Source organism: Sinocyclocheilus grahami, unplaced genomic scaffold (genome assembly GCF_001515645.1).
Source record: "Sinocyclocheilus grahami isolate Dianchi unplaced genomic scaffold, SAMN03320097.WGS_v1.1 scaffold318.1, whole genome shotgun sequence".
NCBI classification, from domain to species: Eukaryota; Metazoa; Chordata; class Actinopteri; order Cypriniformes; family Cyprinidae; genus Sinocyclocheilus; species Sinocyclocheilus grahami.
In genome coordinates, this window is record NW_015505497.1 from 385,263 (window position 1) to 398,111 (window position 12,849).

Genomic DNA, 12,849 nt, shown 5'->3' on the forward strand with positions numbered 1-12,849 from the left:
CTGTATGATATTGTCATATCTATTCTAATGAAACATGAAGGTGAATGTTGTAAGAATTTCATTCCAGAACCGAAGAGATCGATCATTTTCTTTAAATGTCGCAGTTGTCAGCGTAGTATTTTTTATTCCTATTTGTTAATGACGAGCGTATACAATAGAAAAAGGCATCGCTCACCACTACAACAATTCACTTAATGGACACTACTCTGTTTCCTGTCTGTGTCCCTCCCCTTGACCGTCTCGAGGCTGAAACCACTCTATAGCTCAAGGGAACTAAATAATGTATACTGAAATACGAAGTACACGGTAGGTAGCTAGATTTATCGCTGCTTGAAATGTCGACAAGTGTTATTAGTATACAGCACATTTTTACATGGAATCATCGGTTTATGAAAAGGGGCTGCTTTAAGGAACATTTTCGAGTTGTTTACTGTCTTTTTGTTGAAATGTTGCCCTTAGAATTATGTTTGTCAGCTTTTAAGTTGTAAAGCATAATTGTTACCGCACAAAAATTGACTTGATGCGAACATTAGCCCTTTCCCATGATCCTCATATTGTTACCTTGAGAACCAGAGCTGTTGACTGAAGCTTTAATGAAGTCGTCCAGTGAGTTTTACGTTGCCATGAGACGTCTCATCATTGTGGCTCGATATCGATGTAAATCTAGACTCTCCCAGAATTCCAGATTAGTGCATGAACTCAACAGAACGACTGAAATTGTGTGTTATTTCATTGTAAATCTCATCAACGTGGATATCGAAGGCAGAGGGTGGCCGTATGGATTTAGAAGCTCTTCTGGCACTAGTATTGCTGTAGTGTTTGTTGAAAGAGAGCTGCTCTCTAATGGGATGATGGGGTAGCAGGGTTGCGTTTAAGTCCAGTTTGTCCAACCTAAGAATCGCCTTACTCCAGTGTCGTCGTTGGAAAGTCAGAGCATCTTGGTTGTTTCTCTTTTTAAAGATATAGAAATATCATCATAAGCCTTGAGCACAGTGGATTGCTATTCAAACTGTTAAAAAAACAAAAAGAAATGACAAAAAGGACTAAAATGTACAAACCTGTTTCTTCAATTGTTGCTTTTTCATTTAATTTTGTAAATTCAGTATGATAAATAAATTAATGCTGTCTGAAATAAGCTTATGTGCGCTATGTGAACACAAACAGCAGTGTAAGTGTTTGTCTGCTTGTGCATTGTTGCTGAACTTGTTAACAGTGGTTTTCACGACTGATGGAAGTTTTGTCACATTTAGTCGGCGTGACTTTGTAATACACCAGGAACTCATATTGGTTTTTTTAGATGTAAGAGGTCCCTAAATCTACTATAATAAAATTATATAATAACATATTAGAGTTAATTGCTATTATTGATTGTGAAATGTCGTAGAAGTCACAAAAATCGACTATTTTATAAAGATATACATTTTAACACGTTTTCTTGATGGTTCAGAAAGCCGAATTCTCCATTGAGCGCCATTCAAATTTATTCAAAGGGTTTTTTTCGTCTTATTGGAGACAGTTACACACAAAATATCATCTGTTAGAACAATCTCATCAGTTAGTGCCTGACGTACAAACAGAAATAAAACTATTATAAAAATACATCAAGTAATTGGAAACGACTGTGATTCGGCCATTACGACCAGCGCTGAGAAAAGTAACAAACACCACGTGACCTGGTCATCTATGTGTTTCTTCATAAGCGGCCTTGATAATAATTTTGTACTAAATGACGACATGAGAGAAATGTCAGAATCCATTGAAATGTAAATGTAAAAACAACAAAACAATTATTTTTGCTCCATCGTACCTGGCCAATCAGAAAAGACGTTCGGTCCTTTAATCCCGCCCACCTTTGGACTCCGCGTTGTTGTTGTATTTCTGTGGAACTGCCCTACCGCGCTCTATTTTCAAAGTCCCTGATTGGCCGCAGTAATGACGGAAGTAAATATCCTTCTGCAATAGTCGGAAATGCTTTGATGAATTACAGTAACGTGGAGTTTAAAAACAATAAAAATAGACACTGAGGAGTCACAATACAAGCTCGGACATGAGAAGAGTCACGCTGTTTGTAACTGGAACCTCATACAATGGCAAGGTGAGTGTGTTCTGTTATCTATTGTCTGCCTAATATATAATTAAAGGCATGTTTCCTGAATAAATTGCACGTTGATGCTCCTTTCATGACTTTTACATCAGGTGGTGGCAGTTTATGGAACTCTAGCTGATCTACTGTCAGTTGCAAGCACAAAATTTGGAATAAAAGCTGCCAACATGTACAATGGGAAAGGAGGTCTTATTGATGATATAGCCCTCATCAGGTAAGAACAATAACTAGCTATCTACTGCATAAAACAGGTTTGTTTACATGTGTATATTATCATAAACTTAAAACACTTTGTTTCTCTGGCACAGAGATGATGATGTCTTGTATATATCGGAAGGAGATTCTTTTGTTGGTGAGTTTGACATTATAACTTGGATTTGGTGTGTGATTCTCTTAGATCTGTCATCAGTTGCCATCATTTATTAATGTCCTACAGAGCCACCAAATAGCCTAGAGAGTCCGCATGAGTTTCATTCCTGGGCACACACTGATTGGATCACCCTCAATGTGGGAGGCCGACGGTTCACAACCACACGGTGATGTCAAAACAGATCATACTAATCTCAATAACTGTAATCCATAATCTAAACCGTCACAACCATCATAATCAACCATATTTTGTTTATTTATTTATTATTTTCCCCTAATATTTTCATGACGAGTAAGCACAAACATTTAGTTCTCATTACTGTATTGTGAAATTAAATGCATAATTTAAATTTGTTTAATTATATCAATTTTAATATAAATAATATATGAATTAATATAAATATTATTTTTATTTGATAATATTTGTTGTCATGCCTTTAATTATGCTGATTTAATTAAAATATAATTGAATTACAAACATCTTTTACTTTATCACGATGTTGAGCATATGTAATGATAATCATAGATAAAAATATCATGGGAATTAATAAAAAACTAAAATCTCTGAATGCATTACAGCGGAGATGCCCAAACCAAACCACCATGCCATATCACAAGAGCAGGGAAAAATACGTCATTAAAGAATATCTTCATTTCTAATTTATATTTTTGTTTTAACTTCTTATTTTTTTGCATTTAAATGTTAAAGAAAAACAATATAAGTGAAGTTCATTTTAAAAATACAAAAAGTGTTTTTTTTATTACTTACATTTTGTAAAAAAAAATGCAATGAATTTTAATTTAGTATAGTTAATGCAGCATTTACTCAATTGCCCCTTTGTGTTAAAAAGTTTGCGCAACTCAGCATTACAGTAAAGGGAATTATTGTGGGAAATGTGCTTAATTTTTTTATTTAATTTTTAATGTCACAAAATCTTATTTTATTGACGAACAATATTATTAATTATAATTAATCTTAATTCATTCATTCACTTATTTATTTTGAATGTATTTTAATGTTTTTGTTAGGAGCACTTTGGTCAAAGAACCGGAGAGCATGTTGGCTCACATGTTCAGAGACAAGGGTGAGGACTGAACCAGTGTCTAATGTTATAAAAAAATATAATTTGTGCATGTGCTTTTATTCATACTGCACTTTTTCTTCTGTCATTTCCCGGCAGATGTTTGGGGAAATAAACAGGACGAGCAAGGGGCGTATCTCATTGATCGGAGTCCAGATTACTTTGAACCCATATTAAATTACCTGAGACATGGACAGCTCATTATCAATGATGGCATCAATCTGCTGGGTAAGACAGTAGAGACACGTCCCATTTTGTAGCATTTTATGTGCTTCACAAGGGTTGTTACCGAAAACCATCATCATTTAGTTTTCCTTAAACATTTTCCTCCCTCTTTCTAATATATATATATATATATTTTGGAACTGTACCTTTACAGTTTTTTGTGTAACTGACATTCTAATATGTAAATGAGCTCTGTTATGATCGGCTACACTCTTTGCATATGAAATGAGTACCTATGGAGTGTTATTTTATGCAGGCGTGCTTGAAGAAGCTCGTTTCTTTGGAATTGAACGTCTCGCTGAGCAGCTCGAAGGTGTTATTAAGGTAAAAAAAAGCTAATAAGGTGAAAACGTAACTTATTTAATGTGGAAATAAATAACAGTGATGGCTGTTTTGTCCTGTTTTAGAATTCCCAGCCTCCCGACGATCACTCGCCCATCTCCCGCAAAGAGTTTGTGCGTTTTCTGCTTGCCACTCCGACTAAATCAGAACTTCGATGTCAGGTAGGAAGTTACTGAATATTTGCACTGGTTAATTTTTTTATTTTATTGTGCATTATGTCAATGTAGACTGTTTCTCCTAGGGCTTGAATTTCAGCGGGGCGGATCTCTCTCGTCTTGATCTACGCTACATCAACTTCAAGATGGCTAACCTCAGCCGCTGTAACCTCACACACGCCAACCTCTGTGGTACCAACCTGGAGAGAGCAGACCTCTCCAGTGCCAATCTAGATGTAAGGATGTACCTGTCAGGGACGGGTCCATATCATATTTTCCCCCCCCCCCCACTTTTGTGACATTATAAATGTCTTTACTGTCACATTTAATCAATTTAATTCATCCTTGCCGAATTAAAGAATTAATTTCTTAAAAAAAAAATGACTGACCCCAAACTTTTGAACAGTAGTATGTTTATGATGGTAAAAAAAAATCATTGTATTACAAAAATATTTTACTATATTAAAGTAAATCAAATCAAAAAGATAAACTAATGATAACCCTCACAGAAAATAATGGCAACTATTAAAAAACAAACAAAATTAAATATAAAAAAATGCCAGTCATGAGAATTTGGGAGAAAAATGTGCTTAATTGTCATGAAAATCTTTATTGTTAAAATAGGCTTTGTTTTATCAATGCAAAATATTATTTGTGTGCATTTATTTTTATGTTTTTTTTTCTCATTCACCCACTCGCATCTTTTGGCTCCTTTTGTTGTAGCATTTATCCTGCATTTATGTCTGTCTGTCTGTGGCATTGATTTGGTGTTTTTGCATGTGTTTCCCAGGGTGCCAATTTACAGGGCGTGAAAATGCTTTGCACCAATGCAGAAGGGGCATCTCTCAAAGGCTGTAATTTTGAAGATCCTGCAGGACTCAAAGCGAATCTAGAGGGTAAAGTGAGCACACTTGACTTCTCTTGGATCTCATATTTCCCAGTTTGTAACGCCTGTCTTTTCCTCACAGGAGCCAATCTGAAGGGGGTGGATATGGAGGGCAGTCAGATGACGGGTATAAACCTCCGCGTGGCCACGCTGAAGAACGCCAAACTCAAGAACTGTAACTTGCGGGGGGCCACTCTTGCTGGAACCGATCTGGAGGCGAGCGCACATCAGTTTTGTTTCCGAATCGTTCGGTAGTTTGTCATGTCTTCACTTCTGTTTTTTTTTTTTTTGTCGAACAGAACTGTGATCTGTCCGGCTGTGACCTTCAGGAGGCGAACCTGCGGGGCTCTAACGTGAAGGGGGCCATTTTTGAGGAGATGCTGACGCCGCTGCACATGTCACAGAGTGTCAGATAGCCTCCTTCAGTAAGACTGTGGCCTCTTCACAGAGCAGCTTTAATTTAAAACCTACCTGCAAAGTTAATTACTGTCATGTGACCTTATGCCTGTTGATATTATCTGTTCATCTGCTGTCTACTGTTGCCTCAGGTCATTTATTGTGATGCATTGCATTATTATGGATGGTGTTTGCTACATTTCTCAATGCAAGATATATTTTTTCGAACGTGATTTGTGATTTTCTGCATTGCATTGTATATTTGTGCCAAGCTTCTACATGTGTCACTGCTGGTCTGTGAACGGAACGTCTGATATTTGTGTTTTTGCACCTGATTCTTATTTAGGAACGTGGCTGTTCTGCGAATGTGCAATTTTATACCTTTTCATACGTGCCGTTTTTACACTGTTTTGCTTGTTTCACTGTTACGTGGCTTTTCTGGACTGTGCTGCATGCAGAGAGGAAAACATCTGCTGAAACCTGCTAGTTTAATGTGACCAGCCCTGTAAAGATCCAATAAAGTCAAACACTGGAGACTGGAAGGACTTTTTGGCTTTTTAATTTTCTACAATTTCCACAATTGCAATGCACCGTTTCAGAGCAGACAGTTCATTTATTGCAAGAGAAAAATTCTCATTTTTATGTTCGTATTCTAATTGATTTGATTAGATTAACAGATGCTGTATAGTTTGTATAGATTCTTAGATTTTTAAGACAATTTAGCACAGATATTTGTCTCATTACTCTTAGTCTCATTACCATTAAAAATGAAACATGTTTTTACTTGAAATAATTTCAGCTAGTTGCCAAGGCATCATTTCTCAATTTCTTTTAGTTTTAGTCTATATTCTCTCTATATATATAACTTTATAGACCTATATTTAAAAAAAAAAAAAACTAATAAAATTACTAAAACTCTTAAGTTAAAACAGAAAATATAATAATTAAAAAACAAGTTCTAAATATTTACTAATACTACAATAATACTAGATTTACACTGATTATTACATTAAAAAAAAAAAATACTTAAAATATGTATATATCATGTTATTTGTTGCCATGACTTTATGCTGATTTAAATCAAAATCAGAATCAAATAAAAATGCTGAATAGTTAAAAACTAATTCTAATCCTTATTGAGGATAATATGAATCATTAAAAAAGACAAAAGTTCAAATGCATTAGAGCTTTTTGAAAATGTGCTTAATTGTTGTGAAGACAATGTCACAAAATCGTTATTGTTAATAGTCTTGTTTGACGTGCTTCATCATTAGAGTAAAGTATCATAAACCATATGAAATTATTTCAGTAAGTGATAACGTTAAATGATGAATACGAAATATAAGTTTACTTGCTTAGTGTGTGTTATGTCATAAAAACACCCGATTCGGTGGGACAAGTGAAATCATGATGCTTGTACAAATGCCGTGCAAAACATCAAGCCGCCAGCAGGGGCAGCAGTGTCTCTAACAACACCCACAATGCGTGTCGATGAGACGTGTTGCCATCTACACCTTCTGGGAACAGCCTCAGCTCATCCATGGCGGTCAGTAGCTCATCACAGCAGATAAGTACTGTAGCAGACCGTGAAATCTGTTCGCCAGGATGTGCTAGCTGCCACAGTGATTGATTGGACCATCGACAGGAGCAGATGAGCAGAGCCTGAACTCCCTGTGGTAGTAAACATCTGCCCAGCAATTAGGTACACATATTATTTACACAGGTACAACACTCAGAAAGATGCCATGTTATATTAATAATTTTACAATTTTCAGTAAAATAGTTCCGGATGGATGAGCCAAATCATGTCGAATTCCATATCAATGTGCCATGTTAAGTTGAATGTCGACTAATGCACTAGATTACTTGGAATTGTGATTATTAGTGTTCATAAATCATACACTTAAATATTGTGTTATATATAAATGCTTCTGATAGTCTTAACAGCACCATTTAAAGGAACAGTTTTTCCTCATAAACTTTTTTTAAGAAAATCTTTTCCATATAATGACTAAAAATGTACCATTAAGCTACTCCATATAACTCGTGCACTATATTCCTACTTCCTACTATAGTTCCTATATTAACTACTTTTAAAGGGGTCATATGATGTTGCTAAAAAGAACATTATTTTGTGTATTTGGTGTAATGAAATGTTTATGCGGTTCAAAAAACACATTATTTTCCACATACTGTACATTATTGTTTCTCCTCTATGCCCCGCCTTTCTGAAACATGTCGATTTTTACAAAGCTCATCGGTCTGAAAAGCGAGGTGTGCTGTGATTGGCCAGCTATCCAGTGCGTTGTGATTGGCCGAATACCTCAAGCGTGTGATGGAAATGTTACGTCCCTTGCCATATTGTGATGCCTTGTGCCGGCCGGTGCAACGAGACAAAAATATTATAAACGAGGCATTTGTTGCATCCAGTGGGGACATAATTACGGATTATATTGACTTATACTGTCTTTTTACGCGTTGCATTGCATCACGCCACGTAAACATAAAACCATGTCTGCATTTGTGATCGGAGAAATGACAAACAACGAGTGCTACTCTACACTGCTCAAAACTCGCGTTTTAATCATCAGTGGCAAATTCTTTAAATATAAAAAAACGTACTTACAGTCTGTGAGTCAGAACAGCCGGCATTGTAGTCTACTCTTCCAGGATCAGGAAACAGTCCTCCATAAAATGCACTGCACACATCTGAATATTTGGGTTGAAGTGTTCTGGAACAGTGTTGTAAATACAACTTAACCACTGATTTCTAGTCGTGTCCTCTTTTGGAAGCTTTCGCTTTCACAACGAAACACACAGCGCCTTCACGACATGGCAGCGGCGGCAACAATACTACAGCGACAATAAAAGTTACGCTTTCTTTCTTTTCTTGAACATTTGGGCGGTGTTATGCAAATCTTCCCACATCGTGACGTAGACATGTGGGGGCGTGTTAGAACGAGCCGTTTTAGGTAGGCGAGGTTGACTCTTAACTTTTATAAAGAATATCTCTTTGGATTTGAGACTTTAGTCTTTGCAACTTTACAGATCTTCTTTATGCACCAAGAGCTTGTAACACTCCAAAGAGAAAGGAAAAATTTCAAACGCATCATATGACACTTTAAGGCACATTTATCCATGATATTCTTAAAACAGCATTTGGTACGGTTTATTGGACATGTACCTTAGTAATTCCAACTCAATAGAGTTCTGCAGAGATGGTGTTTTTTTAGGCCAAAACCTGGAAATGAGTTAGCATTTTAGCGTCCCCGTCAATAGGTTTTGTAATGGGTTTTTGGTTAAATGCCCGAAATAAGGCCTCAAGATATTTTCATAAAATACAGCAGTACTTATCTTTTTTAAAGTTTTACTTGTCTTGAAAAATGTAGTTGCTAACAAATGGCTAAATGGGCCTACAGAGGTCATCAAGGACATTAAACGTCATCACACCAAACACGTAAACCCATCTACTAGCTTCATGGTGGTGACGTTGAAGTCATAAGACTGTGTTGTATTTCGTTTATGTTTAGCTTTTTACATCAGGACAGTGTTGGGGGTAACGCATTACAAGTAACGCGAGTTACGTAATCAGATTACTTTTTTCAAGTAACTAGTAAAGTAACGCATTACTTTTTAATTTACAAGAGAATATCTGAGTTACTTTTTCAAATAAGTAGCGCAAGTTACTTTTTTTCCAATTTACTGATTGATAGATTCAGTGTTCCTCAAAATGAATAAAAATAATGCAACTCAGAATATGACACAAACCCGCAATAATTAAATGTTAAACAACACAAATATCCTTTATGTATTTAATCCCATTCTATTAACCAATGTCTTTGCTTCTGACCTTCGATGATCCAGTTCAACCGTACTAATAAGCACAAATTACTCTAGACAAACATTTGTGTCTTTTTTTATTGCTGAAGTGTGTTGAAATTTCTTCTTCTGCATTCTACTGTACGGACGTAAATTTACTTTCCCTTCAGCCTGAGGCATATTCATTTAAATTTTGGTGTGAAAAGGCTTTTATATTTGCCAAAAATATAACTTTTTTATTTTAAAAACAAACAAGCAAGCCCTGTCCAGATTTAAAAAGTAATGCAAAAGTAACGTTTTTAAAAAACGTTAAAAGTAACACATTACTTCCCATAAAAAGTAACTAAGTAACGTTCTTAGTTATTTTTATGGAGTAACGAAATATTGTAATGCATTACTTTTAAAAGTAACTTTCCCCAACACTGCATCAGGAGATTGTAATTAGGCTTCAATATACATAAAAGTTGTGTTCGTTTGAGAGGTTTATAATGAAGAATCTTAAACTTTTGTTGGTCACAAATCTCATTTCCTGCAATAATCTGAAAGTCAAGGAGAAAATCCTATTTGTTCTTTTGTTAAGAGAACCAGGGAGATGCTCACTTCTGGTTTGGCCTACAAAAATGTGTCATCGCTGCAGCGCTGGTATATGAATATGGTAATGACTCAGCCAGCACTGCTGTTATTTCAGGTGCTTCACTTTTGGGAAACTTACAAGTGACATTTTGTTTGGACTAGATAAGTTGTTGATATTGTGGTTTGAGATTCGGATGTTTGCAAGTTATTTTAGCGCCGTTTTTCCGAGGAACTTCTGAGGAATATCCTGCATTTTGCAGTTAAATAATTTTTTTAGTGCATTTACGTGCAGTTCCAGTCACACTGCACTTGTGTATCTTGAAGACACATTTCCCGCTTAAATATTTTGTTTGGCTTTTCGACTAAAGTTGCAACTTCAGAAATGGTGCCCGATCAAGCGCTCCTGTTTTTAAAAGCACCCCACGTTCACCTCCTCTCTCGCATTCCCTCAGTGTCGTGTGTGAAGGTATAAGTGTGTGTTTGTCCTCCTCACATGGACGGTCCTCGCGACCGGCTGCAGTAGGCGGCCCACACTCGCCCACACGCACATGTGGCCCTTCCTCCCGCCCACTTCCTCTACCCACAGGCCCGCCAGCGTCCGGTCCAGGGACGGTCTGACCCGAGAGCTCCCCACTCCTTTTCCTGTGAGCCCCAGCGGGGACGACCGCAGAGTTATTAGACCTAATGGACATCTGGGTTCCATTAAAGACAGGCCTGTGTTGTATGTTGGCTGCAGAAAAGATCTACCACTGTTTCTGTTTTGAAGTCACCAGGGAGTATTTTAGCAAACCCCAGAATGATACAACAACACTTCATTTATCATCTAAGTACAGTCGGGTTTTCTGTGGTATCAAAGCATCAGAAAATGTGTGAAATGCCAGCGGGAATTGGTTATTTCATACCTGTGGTTGTGATGTTTGGTTATGGTAATACAGGAGTAAAGGTGCCTATTTAGTAGCACAAGAAAAGCTTACTTTCTACATGCACTGCCCTTCTGTGTAAAACTAACATGCATGTGTGAATCTCACCAAAACCATAAATGTCCAGGTCACAGTTTACCCGATTTACACTATATCATTCAAACTTTGGGGTTGGTTAGATTAAAAAAAAAAAAACTTTTAAAAGACGTCTCTTATGCTTACCAAGGCTGCATTTATTTGATCAAAAATACAGTAACAGCAGTAATATTGTGAAATATTATTACAATTTAAAATAACTGATTTCTATTTGAATATATATTAAAATATATTTATTCCTGTGATGCAAAGCTGAATTTCTTGCTGCTCAAGAAACATTTCTGATTATTATCAATGTTGTAAAGTATTAATAAAAAAAAAGATTATAATATAGTATTTTTGTACAATTTTACGCTTGAAAATACTGTAATACAGTGTTTTGAATTTAATGAATCAAAAAAGAAATTTTATAATGGATGTTTTATAACATTTATGCAAATAAAGAAACTCCATGCATGCATAAGTACTTTAAAATTGTATTTATACTATTTAAATAATATTTTATATTAAATGTTTATATACGAATGATCAAAAAAGTCAAAGTTTATTTATATATAAAACATCATTTATATAGCAACAACTGACCAACATGCTTTACAACATCATAAAAGACATCAAATATCAAAATATCATAACATTTATAAATAATTTACAAATATTTTATATTTTATTTTCATTATTCAATATGATTTATTATTGCAATTTATTATCATTAATGAATGGTTTTGCATTATGATAATGTTCATTTGAGGTCATGAAAGTAATGTCTCAGTGCAAATTGTTTCTAAAAATAGGTGCTTAATTTTCTTTATGCAAAAATTTAATTTTCCATTTTTTTGATTGACATGTGACCTTGTAGTATTCTTGGGTTTCATGAGATTCACCCACACACTCTCACCAGCACACAAGGCCCGATGTGCCAATGGGCAAAATTACCCAATGCCTGGTGTAATAAAAGCACATCATAAACCCACCCATTGTTTCTCTTACTGTGGCCACAGTTGCATAATGTGCTAAATATACACTTTCTTTTTTCAAACTAATAGTTTAAAAAGACTGTACACATAAAAACAGGCCAGTTAGCCTCTGCTGGTGGATGTTAAAACTACATTATCTGGACCAAAACGCATTTTCTCCATTGGCTGCTCTAACAAAACAAATTGATGGCAAAACAAGACACTTTTCAGATATTTTCCCACAGCTATTATGAATCCCACACATCTGAGCTGGAGAGAGTCTGTGTGTGTGTGTGTGTGTGTGTGTTTGTGTGTTCATTTTTATGGGTGACACTGAGCAGTCTTGCTGAGGAAACCGCACACGTGTGTTTTTGGAGATGTAGAGGCGTGGTGGAGAGCCGGGAGAGCTTTTGTTGGCACCATCCAGATGTGTGGTCGTGGGGTGCAGTGCGAAGAAAAGAAAGAAACACATCTGGAGCTGGTGGCAGCCGGCGCCACATTGGGCCTCGGAGAGGAGATGAGAGGGCAGAGCTTCTGAAACATGCTTTTATTAAAGAAACATTCATAAATCATCTCTGATTAATTTAGACAATGCTCTGGTTCTAACTTGCCATTCTTTTACAGAGCAGCAGCCTGAATCGATGCCAGACTTTTACAGGAAACCTCATCGCAGGCTCACAGGGGCTTCATGGCATAATCAGAAATTATGCTACTGAATGAATATGTCTGATGGCTGAAGTTGGTATATGGGCACTTTTGTTTATTTTTATACAGCCATGGCCAAAAGTGCTGAAAAATATCAATAAATTCAGTTTCGCTCAAATCACACTATAAACTTTAGGATTTGGATCATTAAAAAAAAATATATATATATATGTATATATATATATATATATATATATATATATATATATATATATATATAT

General features: G+C 35.9%; 1 protein-coding gene across 1 annotated transcript; it reads left to right on the forward strand.

Moving 5' to 3' along the window:
- The first annotated feature begins 1,883 nt into the window (after positions 1 to 1,883).
- On the forward strand, positions 1,884 to 6,080 carry kctd9b (potassium channel tetramerization domain containing 9b). The gene is made up of 12 exons (XM_016294468.1): positions 1,884 to 2,095; positions 2,197 to 2,318; positions 2,413 to 2,456; positions 2,541 to 2,640; positions 3,503 to 3,558; positions 3,655 to 3,783; positions 4,037 to 4,104; positions 4,188 to 4,283; positions 4,364 to 4,513; positions 5,068 to 5,173; positions 5,246 to 5,379; positions 5,463 to 6,080. Exons 1-12 carry the CDS (start codon positions 2,048 to 2,050, stop codon positions 5,577 to 5,579), a joined length of 1,170 nt encoding a protein of 389 aa, XP_016149954.1. The 5' UTR covers positions 1,884 to 2,047; the 3' UTR covers positions 5,580 to 6,080.
- The last annotated feature ends 6,769 nt before the right edge of the window (positions 6,081 to 12,849 follow it).